At 41.3% G+C, this 21238-nt stretch overlaps 1 protein-coding gene across 1 annotated transcript in view; it reads right to left on the bottom strand.

The window, feature by feature from the left end:
- The window catches only part of LOC124131979 (location of vulva defective 1-like), a 92567-nt gene that overhangs the window by 7739 nt on the left and 63590 nt on the right, over nucleotides 1-21238 (bottom strand). The window contains exons 21-29 of the mRNA XM_046495533.2: nucleotides 20434-20498; nucleotides 18709-18944; nucleotides 17160-17337; nucleotides 16078-16212; nucleotides 6564-6773; nucleotides 4668-4773; nucleotides 3879-3999; nucleotides 2771-2813; nucleotides 1147-1177 (exon numbers count right to left, since the gene is read on the bottom strand). Coding sequence (XP_046351489.2) covers nucleotides 1147-1177; nucleotides 2771-2813; nucleotides 3879-3999; nucleotides 4668-4773; nucleotides 6564-6773; nucleotides 16078-16212; nucleotides 17160-17337; nucleotides 18709-18944; nucleotides 20434-20498 — 1125 coding nt within the window. The remainder of the gene's footprint in view (nucleotides 1-1146; nucleotides 1178-2770; nucleotides 2814-3878; nucleotides 4000-4667; nucleotides 4774-6563; nucleotides 6774-16077; nucleotides 16213-17159; nucleotides 17338-18708; nucleotides 18945-20433; nucleotides 20499-21238) is intronic.

The following is a 21238-nucleotide window of genomic DNA, read 5'->3' as shown; positions in this document are numbered from 1 at the left end:
ATCCGTTAGTTCGTTATAACCGTATTCGTTATAACCGTAGTTTACTGTATACACTTTGGTTCCAGACATTGTGTTTACCCTAAACACATTGTCTTTCAGGCCATGTCAAGTGCATGTCTTTCAATTTGCAAAACCTTAGGATAAATTGTTATTTGAATACACAATGCCTTTTAGAAAGTGGTCAAATGTAACAAATGTTATAACTGGGATATCACTTTGTTAGAAAAGTACAAATTCAAGTACTTTTTGGTTGAGTCGCATCCAGGATTCGAACCCCCATTCTCGCCAGCACACTAAGTCAGTGCCTGTTGGCGATAAGGTGCCTCACTCTGCCTCGCTGTTCTTCACTCTGAGAGGGTGGGTCTGGAATCGCCCCATGGGCAAGATTACCCGAGAAGACCCAGGGTAGAATAGGTCTTCGGCAACCCATGCTTGTCGTAAGTCGACTAACGGGATCGGGTGGTCAGGTTCGCAGACTTGGTTGATGCATGTCCTCGTAGCCCAATTGCGTAGATCGATACTCATGATATCAATCACATGAGTGTCTGGTCCAGACTCTATTATTTACAGACCGCTGTCATATAGCTGGAATACTGCTATGTGCAGCGTTAAACAACAAACAAACAAACAAAACAAACTCCGACCAGATACTTCAGACAGCATAATGTAATCAACTCATCAAATCTCAATCATTGTTAAGGTTCCTAGATCACAAAATTTAACTCTCTATGTTCACATTATACAATTGATATAGTTATGATAACCATATGGTTTTATCTTCAAATGATTTGGAACAAAGTTGTCCTGTTTAATGTCACATGATCCGTGTTAAGACATTGATTGAAAAAGCACATATAAAATTTTGGTTTTGAGCAACTGACGACGTTGTGGACATAGGACCACTGACACACACTGTTAAAGGGACTTCCTAGCTATTTGGGTTGGATGAAAGTTACAATAATAATAGAAAATAATCCATCTGGTAAGAAAATGCAATAACATAAAGTTTGGCCAATGTGGACATATAAACATCTAGTTCTCGGGCGATATGGTCGGAATCGCACAATGTACCCTTGTTTTAGTATATTTTTCTGATGAACATGGAAAAGGTTTTGTCGCTTTTATTTGTATGCAGGACAAACTTACCTGACGGTTTTCCTCCGTGGACACGTTGTATCTGTAAAGAGATACATTGTTTATCGACATGTTTAGAGATACATTGAATGTCGACATGTTAAGAGATACATTGTGTGTCGACATGTTTAGAGATACATTGTATGTCGACATGTTTAGAGATATATTGTATGTTGACATGTTTTGCGATATATTGTATGTCGACATGTTTAGAGATATATTGTAAGTCGACATGTTTATAGATACATTGTATGTCGACATGTTTTAGAGTTACTTTGCATGTCGACATGTTAAGAGATACATTGTATGTCGACATGTTTAGAGATACATTTATGTCGACATGTTTAGAGATACATTGTATGTCGACATGTTTAGAAATGCATTGTATGTCGACTTGTTTAGAGATACATTGTATGTCGACATATTTAGAGATACATTGTATGTCGACATGTTTACAGTTACATTGTATGTCGACATGTTTACAGTTACATTGTAGGTCGACCTGTTTTAGAGATATATTGTAGGTCGACATGTTTAGAGGTATATTGTATGCCGACATGTTTACAGATACATTGTATGTCGACATGTTTAGAGACATATTGTATGTCGATAAGTTTACAGATACATTGTATGTCGTCATGTTTACAGATACATTGTATGTCGAAATACATATATATATTGTGTTACACAGAACATTGCATTGAGAACTGAAGTCACAGTACCCGATCTTGCCACCAGGCGCACTATTGTGCACCAGGTATTGTGACGTCATTTCGATAGCTGAATAATTCTTGACTTCTGTCGATATGACATTATAACGACAGCATAATAGTATGTACTTCACAACAAAACGCTGGCTTCATTGTATCATTTGGAGTTGTTTTTTAATGATCCTCACGTGGTACCGGCAATAGATAGCAACATTTCTTGTCGCTTATTGAATTGATTAAAGACTTGGGTTTAAAAAAATTGGAATAATATTAATTAAGACTCCGATGTCATGTCACCCATCAAAGAGTTAGGAATGGACACAAACCTACAATGTTCCTAACTGGATGATTCAAACCCGTATATCGCTCAAATTCTCTCACGCGTTGTGTTTGGAATGAATTGAGACCACAGCAGGCCTATCTGTAACCATCAGAACAATTCTCCATAAGTCGGATTGAATGGACCCGACATTTAGATAGAATAATTATCGAAAAATATTGGTTGCTTTAGGTCGGCATGTCAGTGTAGTGATGGCAGTGATAGCGTTTATTCCGACAAGTTAAACTGGGCGGGGTAACCTAGTGGTTAAAGCGTTCGCTCGTCACGCCGAAAACCCGGGTTCGATTACCGACATGGGTACAATGTGTGAAGCCCATTTCTGGTGTCCCCCGTCGTGATATTGCTGGATATTGCTAAAAGCGCGTAAAGCCATACTCACTCACTTTCTGAGTATCATGAAAGGGGTCAGCTGCTGCTACACTTGGAGCTATAGTGAGGTCATTGAATATTCATAACCCAATGTCCAGCGTCGGTTCAGCGGAACGTACGTCCATCACGTTTGACCTACTTTCGACATTAATGTTTAACCATGAACAGCTGCAGTTTCCGATCAGTTGGCCCTACTATAGACGAGGAATCAACTTACCCATTGAAGCTCAGACACCTTCGGGCAAAATGATATCCGTATGCTGGAAATGTATAGAAGGAATGCTTAAAATTAATGTATTCTGCATTGGCGCCATAAAAGAGAGAGAAGTGTAACTGTAAGCCTTCCAGGGTCATAAAGGCACTTTGGGTTGTATACTCCCCAGGGAGCTGAGATTGAAAGTCGAGTGCACACGTCTTTATTGACCAAGCTAATTATAGTGCGCTTTTAGCATGCTCTATATCATGGACTAATAAAAATATTATTATTAAATATTACGTGTCTTTGAGTGGCTATGTTTCCTATAAATTATTAAATAAATATTTAATTATAAGAATAGGTCCTATAGCTTCCATGAAAAAAAATGAATCTGACCAAATTTCAAACAGCATCTTAAAATATTATTATATTTAATAACTGAATCAGGATATCAGGATATATATATATATCAATTTTCTTGAAGTATGAACCACAGGGGCCCGTAACGCAAAAATAGCAACTGCAAGATATAATGTCAGTATACTGTATAAACGGTAAAAGATGTGACGAGGCCAACTGACTTAGTTCGTTCGAGGACGTATTCAACAATGCATCATACATATTCTGATTAATTTATTTAATAATACTATTTTATGATGCTGTTTGGTCAGCTTCGTTGGGTGCTATAGAAGCTAAAGGACCTTGGCCCACTTGCACAAAGCTATCTTAGCGCTAAGAGGATAGTAACTCCCATACTTTAACATAGGCTTACAATAGTTGTAGTGCCAAGATTACTTTGTGCAAGTGGGTCCTGTTCTTATAGACAGTTGGTACATCTGTGCACGGATGTGAATATTTCTCAGCCCCAATGCCCTGTTGGTTTTTTGTTCTGGCAAAAGAACGTATACCCCCGTGATTGATGGTGGCTAAAAATGAAACAAACAAGAAATGGTTATTCGAAGGTGACGTGTTTAACACTGTTGTCATAGTTGTGTTTTAGACCTTAGGTTTGCTGTGTTTCTGCTTCCGTTTGCAGCCTATACACTTTCTGATAATGTTTGTAATATTGTGTTCAAATCTGATTTTCAAGTGAATACTTTGTTCAGCCCCTCAGTTTAGTTTGACCTACCCTGCTGGACCAACATATGCCTGGAATATGACCATAGAGCGCTCCACCGCTATCTGTGTCGGGGCTTTCCACCACTGGTTGTCGGAAGTGCTGCTCAGAACAAGCCAGGCGGACTCAGGATCTGACGAGAAATATTTACGTTACCACAACTTATTAAAAGATATACAGTATCGCGTGAACATTCATCATTTACACTATGGTATTTCTGGTCAGTCGTCTAAGGCGCGCATTTCGCTGTGTAAAGTTGCGTCCCTTGGACACAACCGAGACCTAGTATCATGGGTTCGAATCCCGTTTCGCCCCGATTGTGTTTCAAGGTTTCTCAGCACAATACCCGGGCTCCTGGGTTTCACACCAAAGTGGTAAACGTCTGCATTTCTTCGGGCTTTCCTCCCACATTAGACGCGCCGTGATATAACTGCAATACTTATAAAACCAACTCACTCGCTCACTTACTCACTCACTCACCCAAACCCACCCACTCACTCACTCAGGTGAGAGTGGGCGAATGGAAATTACCCATTAACTGGAGGAGTACCCGAATTTTTCCAACTGTTCGATCATTATGATCAGGGCCTATTTGCACAAAGCGACCTTAGCGCTAAGATGATCGTAACATACTTTAACATAAGCTTACAATAGTGGTAGCGCTACGATCGCTTTGTGCAAGTGGGCACAGGACTTGGAAACATGGAAATGTACAGACAATGTTTCCATAACAATGTATTCCTCAGTAGTCGACATACCATTTTATTAGTTACCATAACTACTAACAGAGTAAATACTTACTGTATTCATAGTTGTCTGACAGAAATGGAGTCTCCACCTTGACAGGACACATGAGGTTCCCCCCGGGGATGATCTGAACAATCGGGACTGGAGGCCGTGGTATCAGCTGTGTGTGGTGAACAGGAAGGGGAACATGTCACGAACAACTACGGTAGAATTTGTTTGTTTGCTTGCTTTTCGTTCAACGCAACATTCCAACTATATGACGGCGGTCTGTAAATAATCGAGGCTGGACCAGACAATCCAGTGATCGGTATCATGAGCATCAATCTACGTATGTCGGATACGATGGCATGCATCGACGACAAGAATAATCGCCTTTTATGACAAGCATGGGACCTATTCTTTCTCGGATCTTCACGGGTTCGATTCCGGGGCACAGAATATCCCCAGTACATCTTACGTACAATGTACACAATTACTCGGGCTGCCTGTCCCTTTTTTTTTCATTTTGTTTACAGAATATATTCGAAACAATGACATGAGCTAATTAAATACACCAACATAAAATGAGATTGGTGTTTGGGGAAAATGTGCTGCTTCAATAAGCGTTGTGAGGTTCAATGCGGACGGGGGCAAAAAGGCAGTCCAACTTTCTATACTTCCCATATGGAGATTGTTCTTAAGGGACAAAAGAGGCAACAGGATCATCATCTTTCAGTGTTTCATTCATCAAGGCCAACATGTAGGTCGGCTTTTAGACATTTATTCATAATTAAACTGAGCACCTAACCTTATCATGATCTTGTTCAATTATAGCTCCTACAAATCTGTATTGATACAGAATCGGGCGGATAAATGCGTCGTGCCGAATTGCGTCCCTTAGCCGTGCCACGATCCTGTGACTGTGCATTCAAATCTCAGATTCTCCCTGCTCATGATTCTTGCTTTCTCAGCACCACAGTCGTGCTCCTGGGTCTCAACAATGTAGTAAACGTCAGTGATATGCTTTGTTTGTTTGTTTGTTGTTTAACGCCGCACTCAGCAATATCCCAGCTATGTGACTGCGGTCTGTAAATAATCAAGTCTGGACCAGACATTACAGTGATTAATATCATGAACATCGATCCACGCAATTGGGATACGATGACAGGCATCAACCAAGTCAGTTAGCCTGACCACTCGATCCCGTTAGTCGCCTCTTACGACAAGCATAGTCGCCTTTTACGGCAAGCATGGGTTGCGGAAGACCTATACTACCCCGGATCTTCACGGGTCCCACGATATACATCAGGATATTTTTTTCTCTCAGCTTCCTGGGTCTAGTGGTAGAGCGTCCGCCTCGACAGCGGAAGGTCCGAGGTTCGATTCCCGGCCGCTTCACACCAAAAGACGGTAAAAGATGGTACTTGTTGTTACTCTGCCTGGCGCTCGGCATTAATGGGCTAAACCTGATGAGCTCGGAATCAGTATATTGTGTCTGAGTGAGGTATTCATGTTACACTGCGGCATGGTATCTCAGTGAGCTAGCACTATAAATCGGCATCAGTCCGGACTAGTACAAGCAGCCACACAAACACAAACACGTACATGCAAGTCGCTATATAAGTGCAATAATCTTGGACGCGACGTTAAACCCAATTTCACCTCACCTCACCATGTTAAACTGCGGCATGGTATCTCAGTGAGCTAGCACTATAAATCACCATCAGTCCGGACTAGTACAAACAGACACACATACATGCATGCACGTCGCTATTTAAGTGCAATAATCTTGACGCAACGTTAAACTCCATTTCACCTCATCTTCTCACATCAAGCTGACATATCGTCATTTAACTGAAATATTGTTCAATGCGGCCTTCCAGTCAAGTCACTCCCATCCTGGTATCGCATCCCCTCTACAATAAAGATTATTTCAGATACCTTGGTGATTACTGTGTAAGAAACACTTACCTTAATCGTCACATCACAGGGTGCATTTACACATCCTCGCTCATAGAAGAACCTTGACCTTGGCTCAAACGGAAGTGAAAACTCGCCACCAGATGGCGTAACGGACTGAACGAAAGCTTTCGGCTCCGAGACACATGCAATGTAATCTGGAAGAGTGTCGCTTAAACAAGCAACCATGAGTCCTTCACCTCCATTTCCGGAATCCTGAAACTGAAATTCAAACTGCAACAAAGTATTCAAGCAAAGTAATTGATTTACATCCTCTCACTTGAACTCTTTCAGCGGTATAATGGCTTGATAATTTGAATCTAGTAAAATTTGAAACAAATGTTATATTTAGGATAACACTTCCTTAGTACAAATCTTAGTACTTTTTGGGGTTGAGTCCCATCTGGGATACGAACCCACGCTCTCAGAGTGAAGCACCAAATCACAACCACACAAAGTCAACAATCTAACCCACTCAGCCCCCCTTGGCTTCCATAACTGGTAGTTTAGATCACGTACTTTGCGTACTCTGACCAATGTACATTTGCGCGGCCCCCATATTACATTTGTAACGTTTGACCACTTTCTAAATGGCATTGTGTATTCATAGTTAAATCATTAATTGGAATATTTCATTGATGCTTAGTTGTGTTTCCAAACACAACACTTCATCATGCACGTGCCAATCACGTGTGCTGCATGTATTTATACGACCTTGAGTAGAAACACAGTAAACTACGGATATAACGAACTCAAAGGGACATTTTATTTTAGTTCGTTATAACCGTAGTTCGTTATAAGCATATGTAGAGCATAACTACGGCAAATAGTCGGGACAAAAAAGTAAGTTCGCTTTATCCATCAGTTCGTTATAAGCGTGTTCGTTATAAACGTAGTTTACTGTACATGAATACTTGGAAAAGGCATGTCGCAACTCAGTTGCATGGTTTCCATGGTTTCCATGGGATTGTTAATGTGTGTATGTATTGACAAGACAACCGAGGGAAAAAATCCCACGACTGACACAAAATGAACGCAAGTGGGCCTCTGGTTATACCACGTTTTAATGTTTCAATTCACACGATGACAGGAACCACCAATGAAGTTCCTCGGAAAGGTAGAACAAGGGAGACAACTGTTCAAGCCGTTACCGTTTCTCAAGTCCTGCCAGTTTGGCTCGACAGACTGATGTCTGTGACCAGACGATATAGAACAGACAACAAGCTCACAACATCAGAGCTCGAACTTCAGTGAGGCGACTCATTCTGTGACCCCGCCACAGACAAGTACGTTTCCTTTGGTCACGTCAACATCTGGACATATATTTATTATTCACCCGTGAAGAGATCACCCGCTTGATAACAATACGCCTTTATTAAACAGTGCTTTTATAACAACACGTGCGAAAGGGGATATTTGTGGCATCAGCTGGTCTTTCGAAGGTGGCGTTGTGAGCACTGAAGCAACTGCACTCTGCAATGTCATCTCCTAGACGGATAGATCCGTGAAGATCCGGGGTAGAATAGGTCTTCAGCAACCCATGCTTGCCATAAAAGGCGACTATGCTTGTCGTAAGAGGAGCCTAACGGGATCGGATGGTCCGGCACGCTGACTAGATCGATGCATGTCATCGATCCAGACTCGATTTTTTACATTGTATAAATATATAATATTGCTGAGTGGGGCGTTAATCAACAAACCAACAACCTAGACGGATAATCTATTCCCGTTTTCAAACAACACCTGAGACGCAAAGACACACAACGCATGCATTTCAAAAATGGATTATTGACCTATAGTTTACGCGAATATGTCAGGTCCGTTAGTTTTTGCAGATGCCTGTGATTTATGGTTGGACTACGTTTGAAATAGCGAGAGTATACGGACTCTCATTTTTGTATTGTTGTTGTGCAAGTATCGTGGCATTATAGTGAGTATAGATTTAGGGCGCTTTTAGCAATATCCCAGCAATATCACGGCGGGGGACACCAGAAATGGGCTTCACACATTGTACCCATGTGGGGAATCGAACCCGGGTATTCGGCATGACGAGCGAACGCTTTAACCACTAAGCTACCCGACCGCCCTCGTGGCATTATAACGGTTTTCAGCATAACTAAGAATCAAAACACTCCGTCGAAAGGTCATCACAACATTCATCGCAGCGTCTGCTTGCGACCTTGAACTTCGTGTTGTAAATGAGAGTAGCGCCCCTTGGAAGGAAGGACAGTCGTTAGAAATATCCTCATGGCCATCGATGCAATCTCATGTCGTGAACCATTCGTGCTCCGCTGGTGTAGATAAACGGTAATCACAACCCATTTCATAAAAGACATCTGCTGACTCGCATGAAAACACACAGTCATCGTGACATGCTTCGATGAGTCGATCGTCTCGCAGACTCCACTCATACACACTGAACCGAGATTGCCCACGTTATTTTGCCAAGTCGCATCTAAAGAGAACAATGGTGGGATCATCAGCTGCGAATGTTGTGTTCACACGCCACCCTCATACCCACAGACCCGTGAACATCCGGGTTAGAATTGGTCTTCAGCGACCCCGCTTGTCGTAAGAGGCGACTAACGGGATCGGGTTGTCGGGCTTACTGACTCGGTACGCATGATGTCAATCGCTGGGTTGTCAGGTCCAGACTTGATTATTTACAGACTGCCGTCATATAGGTAGAATAATGCAGAGTACGGCGTTAAACAACAAACAAAACAAACAAACACATCCATTTCCAACTCTAAATTTCGACTAAGCAAAGTTCAAGTGAGTAATATATAAATTACTACACTCATCGCTGTTAGTTACCGTGTGTATACAACTCGTGTATTTCCAAAGGTATCTAACAATTTCTCTGGAACATACTCTCGTTGATATAAAAAAACGGTATCTGATGTGGACTTGTTTAGTAGTCTCTATTTATGTGATCAATTTAATCTCTGCGTGATTGATGGTAACGTGGATGCATTTTGTTATGTAACTGGACAAGTTCAGAGGAGGAAGTATCCAGACAGCAGACATTTCAGGGCGTGCTGCTCGGACCCTCACGTTCTTGATGGTAACTTGTTAGATGTTCGGGGGCGGTGGGGTAGCCTAGTGGTTAAAGAGTTTGCTCGTCACGCTGAAGATCCGGGTTCGATTCCCAACATGGGAATGTACAATGTGTGAAGCTCATCTCTGGGGTCCCCTGCCGTGATATTGCTGGAATATTGCCAAAAGCTGCGTAAAACCATACTCACTCACTCACTCACTCACTGATTGATGTTTGGTACGGCGATACAATTTAGCCCCAACGGTTGTTCCATTCGTATCAGAGCTGTGTTTCTCGTATTAGAGCTGTGTTTCTCGTATCAGAGCTGTGTTTCTCGTATTAGAGCTGTGTTTCTCGTATCAGAGCTGTGTTTCTCGTATCAGAGCTGTGTTTCTCGTATTAGAGCTGTGTTTCTCGTATCAGAGCTGTGTTTCTCGCGTATTAGAGCTGTGTTTCTCGTATCAGAGCTGTGTTTCTCGTATCAGAGCTGTGTTTCTCGTATTAGAGCTGTGTTTCTCGTATTAGAGCTGTGTTTCTCGTATTAGAGCTGTGTTTCTCGTATCAGAGCTGTGTTTCTCGTATCAGAGCTGTGTTTCTCGTATCAGAGCTGTGTTTCTCGTATTAGAGCTGTGTTTCTCGTATTAGAGCTGTGTTTCTCGTATTAGAGCTGTGTTTCTCGTATCAGAGCTGTGTTTCTCGTATCAGAGCTGTGTTTCTCGTATCAGAGCTGTGTTTCTCGTATTAGAGCTGTGTTTCTCGTATCAGAGCTGTGTTTCTCGTATCAGAGCTGTGTTTCTCGTATCAGAGCTGTGTTTCTCGCGTATCAGAGCTGTGTTTCTCGTATTAGAGCTGTGTTTCTCGTATCAGAGCTGTGTTTCTCGTATCAGAGCTGTGTTTCTCGTATCAGAGCTGTGTTTCTCGCGTATCAGAGCTGTGTTTCTCGTATTAGAGCTGTGTTTCTCGTATCAGAGCTGTGTTTCTCGTATCAGAGCTGTGTTTCTCGCGTATCAGAGCTGTGTTTCTCGTATTAGAGCTGTGTTTCTCGTATCAGAGCTGTGTTTCTCGTATCAGAGCTGTGTTTCTCGTATTAGAGCTGTGTTTCTCGTATTAGAGCTGTGTTTCTCGCGTATCAGAGCTGTGTTTCTCGTATCAGAGCTGTGTTTCTCGTATTAGAGCTGTGTTTCTCGTATTAGAGCTGTGTTTCTCGTATCAGAGCTGTGTTTCTCGTATCAGAGCTGTGTTTCTCGCGTATCAGAGCTGTGTTTCTCGTATTAGAGCTGTGTTTCTCGTATCAGAGCTGTGTTTCTCGTATCAGAGCTGTGTTTCTCGCGTATCAGAGCTGTGTTTCTCGTATTAGAGCTGTGTTTCTCGTATCAGAGCTGTGTTTCTCGTATCAGAGCTGTGTTTCTCGTATCAGAGCTGTGTTTCTCGCGTATCAGAGCTGTGTTTCTCGTATCAGAGCTGTGTTTCTCGTATCAGAGCTGTGTTTCTCGCGTATCAGAGCTGTGTTTCTCGCGTATCAGAGCTGTGTTTCTCGTATCAGAGCTGTGTTTCTCGTATCAGAGCTGTGTTTCTCGTATCAGAGCTGCGTTTCTAGCTCAGAATAATTTCAACGTCACACCGTGGTCTGTGTGTTCACTGGTTTGAAAACCCATGGCGTGAGCGTGGTTGCCGTAAATAGTGACGTTCACAAACCGCCAACAAACCGCCAGCAATTGCAACTGGCTCCTGTTTAAGAACCTGATCTTAGTGTTATTTTCAAGCTAGTTTTAACATAAATAAGAGATACGCTTCTTGCATTTTTACTTTCCTTTGATGGCAGGCTTTAAGAAAACAAATACATTTCCTTGTCTGGTCACAAAAAGCTGAAACTCTATTTGATTTTGATCAGGATCTTTAATTGGGGACTGTTTATATCCCACCCGAAGGATCAAAGTATATTACAAACGATATGTTTAATGAAATTGAGCAATCAATAATTAATATTATGACAAAAAGTGAGTATGCCATTTTAATTGAGGACTTTAATGCCCGGAGAAATAATCTATGCGAGTACGAAAATCTTGACGAATACATAATTGAAGAAGTTAATTTGGATTTTGTTGAAATTAGATTAGAACTTAACCCTGAATCTGTGCTCGATGGACTTGGGTTGCCACGCGTGAGAGCAACACAGGACAAAACAAGAATAAATAACTTTAGCTTTAAACTTATTGAAATCTGTAAAAAAATTAATCAGTTCTGTTTATTGGTAATTGCAGGGTAGGAAATGATAAAATGATAGGTAAAACAACCTGTAAGGATAACAGTGTTATCGACTATGTTATTATATCGCAAATGTGCCTTCCGCTCTTTTCTGATTATAATATAATTGACTACTCACCCCTCTACTCAGACGTGCACTGCCCTCTCACCTTTACACTTAGCGCAGTCAAACCTCCTGTCAGTAATCCATGTAAAGGCCAACCATGCATCTATACAAATACCGCTAACAAACCCAAACATTACAAACTTGATAAATCGGATATATACGTAAAGAGTATACATGTTGAACAGATAAATAAAATGATGAAGACTGCACACGAAGCACGGACAGGTCACGGCGACCCGTCGAGACAAAACAGAATGAAATCGCGAATGAAATTGTTAACGCTGCAAATTCGGAGAAAGATAAACCTTGGTTCTGACGATCCCGTAAGAAATTCAATAAAGCAAAACGGCGTCTTAAAAAAAATGGTAAACAGAATTTAATAAATTGCCACATCACTAAGAATCAAAGGCTTACAAGAAATGTATGGATAAGTATATACGTAAATATCAAGACAATTGAAATAAGACTTTTCGCCAAAATCTTCACCACTCGCCTAAATAGTTTTGGAAGATCCTAACAAAATGTACGAAAGAAACAAATCCGAAAACTCCTGATATTAATTCCTTCCTTATTTGTTTATTAAAAGGTTATTGAAAACGAAATCAATGATTCTGAATTAGAAGAGTGTGCAACTTCAACATTGGTATATGATTGTAAAATCTTAAACGATAATGGAACGACTGAAGAAAGAATTAAGGCCTCCGAGCTAGATTTTGTCGAGGATGATCATATAATAAACTAGTGTCCAAAAGAAACGATACCACCTGTTTGCAACGACATAAAAGAAAAACTAAACAATGCAGAAGTTTAGGATTGGTGTTATGCTTTTGAGAAATCCTTTCACAACATCTGTACAAAAATTTCATTTCAATAAAATCTGTACAACCAATATGACAAGCCTTTAAAGATGGGTGGGGTCGAAAAATGAACATTTCGTTAGAGCACTGATCACAGAAACAACGGGAAATGTCACACCACACGTCTCAAAGTCAAGTCAGTAGCGGGTATGTCCACCGTGAGCATCAATACATGCCAGAACACGCCTATGGACTGATGACGTCAAACGTCTGATGACGTTGGGAGTGATGCGTTGCCATTCATCGAGGAGACATCGTTCCAAGTCCTGGACGTTGACTGGAGGCACACGGCGACGTCGGATTTGCCGATCGGGGTGGTCCCATAAGTGCTCGATGGGATTCATGTCCGGTGAACATGCGGGCCATGGCAAAACCTGTACGTTGGCGTTGGCAAGGAAGTTCTGTGTCAATCTTGCTGTGTGTGGCCTTGCATTGTCATGTTGGAAAAGGAGTCCACGAGGCTGTTGCTGAATAAAGGGCACCACAACAGGCCGTAGGATGTCATCAAGATAACGCTGTGCATTCAGGTTTCCACGAATTACGACAAGCATCGTTTTGACGTCACCACATATGCCACCCCAAACCATTAACCCTCCACCTCCAAACGGCCGGACCTGTTGGATACAGTTAGGCGCCAAACGTTCACCAAATCGTCGGTATACAAGCTGCCTTCCATCGTTTCTGAAGATGAGGAATCTGCTCTCATCAGAGAACATAACACGTGCCCACTCCCGCCGTTGCCAACGTCGAACTCGCCTGGCCCAGATCAGTCTGTTGTTCCGGTGTCGAGGCGTCAGGAGCGGTCCGCGGTAGGGATGACGTGGCCGGATACCATACTGCCGTAGTCTCCTGTAGACGGTCTGTCGACTGATCCTGTGTCCCAGTGCTGTAGCCGCCGTGGACGTCGCTGTTACGGTGCGGTTCCTCAGGTGTAATACCCGGATGTAACGATCTTCACGGGGCGTGGTTACTCGTGGTCTTCCACTCCTGGGCCTGCCTGACGTCTGACCTGTCTGACGTAACCGCTGCATCAACCTGGTGATAGTGATGCGTGCGCAGCCCAAACTTCTGGCGACGTCGACGTGTGACGCTCCTTGTTGGACCATTCCAACGGCTCTCTCTCTCTCGATGGCTGTCAAACGTGGCATATCTTGTGTTCTTTTTGTTGCTGTGATATCAACGTGTCTGATCAGCCGTTTTGTACAGTTTTTCTGCACGTGCAGAACATGCTAGAGAGGGAAATGTCACTTTCACGAAATTGACGTTTTTTCCCGGAAGTGATCACGTGTTCCCGGTATTTTTTATCGACTATGCTGTGTTTGGGATGTGCAATACGAATTGGCATGTTTTCATACTTGACAATTCACTTAGTAAAAAACAATTTTGAAAATAAGATGGTATCGTTTCTTTTGGACACTAGTTTAGATAGCACTTGAATACTTGGCCGACTATATTCAGAATTTTTCAATCTTATCCTCTCATGTGGTGTAATCCCTGAAACGTGGCTGTAGGGAATTATAAAACCCATCTTCAAAAATAAAGGCGATCCATTTGATTCAAACTTGTATAGACCTATTACGATATTAAACTGTTTCGGAAAACTATTCACCAGTATCCTAAACGAACGATTGACAAAATTTCTAGATGCCAATAATATCCTAACTCCAGCACAGTCGGGATTAAGGAAACAATTTCACACTGCGGATAATATATTCGTTATCCATTCGTTGATGCATATTTTGAAACTGTAAAAAAATACTTTATTGTTCGTGCATAGATTTTACAAAGGCATTCGAAACTGTTTGGAGAGTAGGACTGTGGTCCAAAATGCAAAACATTGGAATTGAGGGCCGATTTCTAACTTTAGTTAAAAATATGTACAGTAATATTAAATCAATGGTACAATCAAATAATGCAGAATCGGAGTATTTCCCTTGTCAATCAGGTGTCAGACAGGGCGAAAATCTATTACCACTACTGTTTTCAATTTTTTTAAATGATTTTGAACCGTATCTAACTAAGCAAGGATGCCAAGGGATCTAATTGACTGTATATCAGGAAATGACATCACAGTATGGTTACATATTTTAGTATTACTCTACGCAGACGATACAGTCATAAATAGCGAAACCCAATCTGGATTACAAAAATCATTAGATTCCTTTATTCAATATTGCTTAAAACGGAGCTAAATGTTAATATGTCAAAACAAAAATAATAATCTTAGAAGGGGGTCCAGCCAAATCAACTAATCAATATTATATATTGGGGAAAGATACTGGCACGTCATACCGACTATTTGTGTTACACAAGAAGTTGACTCTACTATTTGCAGTAACATGGTGTATCGGAATCTGAGGTCGATTTCAATGCCCGACGTTTTATCTGAAATACGATATGGTCCAATCTGAGTGTCTGTATTTTCATTTTTGCCTGAGTATAATTCCCAAACCAAGTCTTAGGATTATGGCCCTGAATTACAACCTTCAATTTAACAAAAGCAATAACTTGCAAGGAAACCCTACTATGAAGTCTATAAACACTAAATACCTCTGTAAAAGAAATAAACTATTATTGTAGGCTACCACTTGTGAGGATAAGTCATTTTAGTTCTTTTATGAGAGCTTCATTTAAGTTCTCTAATGTTTTGGTTTGTCCTGGTTAATCATCCGGGTTATAGTCAGTGCATGGACAAGCACGTGGACGTAAGTAGAATGACATGAACTTGTGTAGTGTGTAAATGGCCCATAAAATTTGTAAGTATTAACAATATATATAAGGAACAACATGTAAATCATAACTAGCAATGCTATAACAAATGTAAATGGTGTAAAAGGGTAAATTGCATGTTGAGAAGGTTGAAGTGTGTGTCACAGATGTTTCGTTTAAAATCCGGAAAATAATGTTGAAAATAACATAACATGTACTTACTACCTTAGTTACAAGTTGTAATATTTCCCATTTGTTTTTATTATAGCTTGTACCTGTCAACAATAGGCCTTACAATTAAAGGGCCAGTAAAAGAATTTGAAGGAAAGACATAATACAAAATATCAGTCAATATTTCAAAACTGAACCAAGAATGTATTCATCAATCTATGCTGAAGTTATAAAATAAACCATTCAAGACAGTGTACTGGATTATGTGTCAATGGCCAAAGCGTATCACCTACAATTATCGTTATTCGTAAAAAACACACGATTAAGTGATAACGATATTGATAGATATTTGAATAGGATAAAATGCGTATAACTTACACAGGGTTGTGCAGTAGTGGTTGTTGTCTTGATGAACTTCCACTTCTTGGAGTGTTCTGACCGAATGGCGATAATGGCGTCTTCATATGGATGGGGATCTTTGGCAATAAGGAACTGCAGATTTACGCGCTGCTTCTGTTGAAGAACAATGTCATGAAACGATGTAAAATCCTGTTTTGTCAGTTATTCAATATTGCAGTCGGAGAATCGCCTAACTTTGCCCAAAAGCTAAAGTTTTCAGATTTATTTCCTTGATTCACCCCAGAATCGACCAAGATTTGCCCAGAATGTTGTCGTTTTTGTGACAACGCCAAGTTTGCTGGTCAGCCCGGGTTCGTAGTTCGCACCACCTTGAACTGAACTAGTGCTGCTCGACATTAAATGTCCCGCGTCAAAGAAGTCGTAAAAGGTGACTATGCTTGTCGTAAAAGGAGACTAACGGGATCGGGTGGTCAGGCTCGCTGATTTGGTTGATGCATGTCATCGATCCAAATTGCGTGGATCGATGCTCATGATATTAATCACTGGATTGTCTGGTCCGGACTCGATTATTTACAGACCGCCGTCATATAGCTGGGATATTGCTGAGTGCGGCGTAAAACAACAAACCAACCAACAACCAACGTTACACTGTAGGAATACAGTGACCCTCTGTTAATCCTGATGGCCCTGTGCTCACAGAAATCGTCCCAATTCGTATATTTCATTATCAACGATCCAAACGTCCTTGTCTACCCATAGACATCCCATGAATTATGACATGCAGTCATTTCAATACGATCGGGTGGTGGGTAGCCTTGTAATTCAAGTGTTCGCCCGCCTCGTCCAAGGTCGGGTTCGAATCCCTAAATGGGTACAATATGTGAAGCTGATTTCTGTTGTCCCCGTTGTATTGCTGAAATATTGCCAAAAGCGGCGTTAAACCATACTCATTCGCTTAAATTGATATGCAAATAATAATGATTGTAATATCTGCCATACGTGACGGCTCGGAATATACAATGGTGCTTCAATATAGTGTCTAAGGCCATTCAACAGATTGTTCAAGCACTGCAAACGGTTGTAACCACACATTTCCTCACCTCAAGCCCCATTGAGGACTGACACTTGTAGACTTTCCCATAGAGAGTGCGCATGCCCATTATAAGAGCGCCCGTTTCCGTGTTTGTGACGTCACATAGTTCCACCTCCTCGGCTGTTGTGGGGGACGTTGATGTTATTTTAAACATAATGCATGCTCTGCCTGTCGTGTCATCGACGCTGCAATATAATGTATAATTGCAATTCATAGTACCAGAATCTGCTAATCGTGGGTTCAAAACAACAACTCGTTTTGAGTATGATCTAAAAGCAGAATACGTCTGAAGACGTCTGCCTCATTCCACTGTTCCATGCCACAAAACACCCGGCAGTCAAAAATGAAGACGTATTTCATGTTTCGATACAGAACAAATAAAACCACTATGCCTGTGTATGTATTTATCGTGCGTATGAAAGAAAAAAGTATTTTTTCAACAATGTTTAAAATGATTATTTTGCCATTACAATACCTGTAAACTGTTATTTGTACATGGGCCGCGCGACGACCTTCATATTGAATAAAGTATTGATTGATATTGTTTCAGTGAACCATTTATACAATTCTTATTTTCACCGCTAATTTGCCTCTTACGTCCAGTGGAATCTGTTTGGGAGGATAATCGAGACTGGTTATTCCCTGGCATTGACGTTCCGTATTTATAATTATGGGAAGGGTTTTGTCGCTCTTATTGTAACAACGTCGCTATATAAGTGCAATAATCTTGGACGCGACGTTAAACCCCATTTCACCTCACCGTCTTATTGTAACACTGCATGTGACACAAGTAATTCGATTGAAGTTGAATAGAAACAGTTCTTCCCATTTTCTGAAATTCGAAGACATATAACAAGGTGACAGGGGAGGCGGAATTCACCGGATACTTGATAGGAAGTTTCCAGGTTTCCTCGAATCTGCATTCCGAACGGCAACCAAGCATAGTTTGTAACACTTCAAATCACAATGCAATTTGCTTTGCAAAAATGCCTCCCAAAAGCCTGCCAGAAATGATCGTGGGTTCGAATACAAGATTCACCCTGATTTTGTTTCTAGGTTTGTCAGCACCATTCCGTGTTCGTGGGTTTCAAGAAAGTGGTTAACATCTTAGACCTGCATCTCTTCGGGCTTTCCTCCCACTTCAAGCTGAAAAGACGTTGTATAACTAAAAATATATCTCAAACCGGTGCTAGGGCAGGGGCGGTCCAGTCTTCTAAGGCGCCGAAATTGCGTCCCTTGGGCACTCCAGAAACCTATGATTGTGGTTCGAATCCCGCTTCGCCGCGAGTATGTTTCTAGGTTTGTCCGCACCATACCCGTGCTCGTGGGTTTCACCGAAGTAGTTAACGTCCTAGACCTGGATTACTTCGGGCTTTCCTCCCACATTAAGGCGACACCCACTCACTCACAATATACATAATTCACAGTATAAAAGGCGACTATACTTGTCGTAAGAGGTATTGCTACCGCGCGGTATGAGGCTACAACACACAATATATCATAGTCTTCAGTAACCCATGCTTGCTAACCATCCAACCATAATTCACAGTATTTACCTGAGCGTCACTTGGGCCTTCTCTGGACCCGTTGTCTTGTCCTCTTCAGAGGTCAGTCTACGGACGGTGTCCTGCAGGTGACTGAGCTCTTGTTTGACGATAAACACTTCCTCTTCCGTCTGCCTGATACGGGACTGTGCAGTGTTGAGCTCAACCATAGCTCTGTTCGCGATAGATCGGGCAAGAAGTATGTCAGCATCATTGCTGTTGGTAATCGTCATCATCATCTTGTCGAGCTGGTGTCAAAGAGGGTATATTATATTGTTAGTATATTATCCTCGAGAACAAACAAGATCCAAAATCAATGTATCGGGTTTGACATCATACTAAATTAAATGACTACTGAGACCGCATGGATAAAGATGTATTTTATTTCAAGTGTACCGCAGGGCACTCGTAAAGCTTTACCCATTGGGGTTTAAGTGGAATTTAAGGATGGGAGCGCGTTTTTGCCTTTTACGCCTAATGGAATCTCTTTTGTCGGGTAATCGATACTTGTTATTCTCTGGCGTTGACGTTGTTTGTTATTTGTTTGTTTGTTGTTTAACACCTATTCTACCCCGGATCTTCACAGGTAGTTATATTTGTATAAGACATTCATACATATTTCAAGTATATAGAGGTTATCACGCGAGTGTGTTTGGGGATGGTAAATATCCTGCATTAGGAATAAACATTGTATTTAGCGAGCCTTGGCGAGCTAAATACATAGTGTTTATTCCTAATACAGGATATTTACCATCCCCAAATACACAAGCGTGATAACCTCTTTATCATATAATGTCATTCTTTATTTCTGTGCTTCAAAATCGCTTTCCCTCTCTCATAAACATTACCGAAACATTGCGAGTTTTCCTGGAATGCGCGCATTAATATTTATTACGTCGTAGGGTAAGTGATGGGTCTGTCGGACAGTGACAGTAGCCAATATAGTTCCAACTGAAATCTGTTTCTTATACAGTGACGAAGCAACATATACGCAAAACAAACAATTGGTTTTTTTATTGCCTTTCACGGCAATCCATCTGTCTGTCCGCTAGAGTAACTGCCCTTTGTCAAAGGGAAGCTACTCTAAACCTAGTCTACGAGACGTCACGGCCACGGTCAGACGTTGTTGACAGTCGGTCTGTCCAGTCGTAACGTTAAGGAGTGAAGTCAGATGTACATGTACACACAGCGAGAAAACGAAACAAGGTCACAATTCAAACATATTTCGGCCAAATGCAACTATTTTAATTTGTGATGAAGGTTTCAAGCCGCAGAGGTCTACAAGCACAGATATGGCTACTGATCCCGCTTGGCTAGGCCTCGTGCCCTCGCAAAATTGTTTCTTCAAAGTTGCCAAAACTTATAAAATGCCTTCGTGACGTAACAGTTAGACACTGATTTATAGTATATTAGACCGTTCTTTTGATAATGATAGCAATTATCTCTGTAGTTTATCCAGATTCCCGATGGTTAGTTCTGACTCGATCGCCGAATGACGAGGGCGACGCCATGTTTGTTTATAAACAGTGAAAGTAGTCCCTACTTGACCTTTGATATTTGCATCTCTATCCGCATATGACCCCGACGGATATCGTTTTTATCAGTTGGCTTTATCCTGCCGAGAAACCTACCCATTATATGATAAATGTATATATGTATGCAACAGTGTAAAAATCTAAACGTATGCAATAAGGCGTGTGTATCGCCATTTGACCAACCAAATACATATGACTGTACCTTGCTGTTGATCTCGTATGTATTTTCACCCATGGATATACCATCCTCGACACACTGCCTTGATACTTTAGAACAGAAAATGAGACACAATAATATCCTATAACCATAGACAATAATACAATAATATCCTATAACCATAGACAATAATATTCATTCTTTAAACATGGTTGGAACAAAACCTACACAACATCCAATCACAACAATAATATATGTTCATGTTTTGTTTGTTTGTTTGTTTGTTTGTTTGTTTGTATAACGCCGCACTCAGCAATATTCCACCTATATGACGGCGGTCTGTAAATAATCGAGTCTGGACCAGGCAATCCAGTGATTGACATCATGAGCATCGATCTAAGCAATTGGGATATGATGACATGCATCAACCAAGTCAGGGAGCCTGACCAACCGATCCCGTTTGTCGCCTCTTACGACGAGCATAGTAGCCTTTCACAGCAAGCATGGGTTACTAAAGACCTATTCTACCCTAACCTTCACGGACAGATTATGTTTTGTAGCCTCATACCGCACAGTAGCAATAGCATGAATAATGACTCGACCAGTAATGGCGGCATGTGCCTGAACGTCTATATAAAAGTCAATACATTTTGATGTAATGGTTGCTGTTAAACGAAAATAATGGTGAGATAGTGAATGCCATTGCTCTTGTCGTGAGTACCATTACAACAATGCCATGGTAGTGGCATTCAGAAACCATATGACGAGCGATGATTGTCAAGTTAAATATGTACGACATACATTAGTCTATACTTATGCTTCACATGGCTATTCTTTCACGGGATTCTCA

The sequence above is a fragment of the Haliotis rufescens genome, unplaced genomic scaffold, assembly GCF_023055435.1.
Source record: "Haliotis rufescens isolate VD_foot unplaced genomic scaffold, xgHalRufe1.0.p SCAF_93, whole genome shotgun sequence".
Classification (NCBI taxonomy): domain Eukaryota; kingdom Metazoa; phylum Mollusca; class Gastropoda; order Lepetellida; family Haliotidae; genus Haliotis; species Haliotis rufescens.
This window is presented reverse-complemented; position numbering and strand designations above follow the sequence as displayed.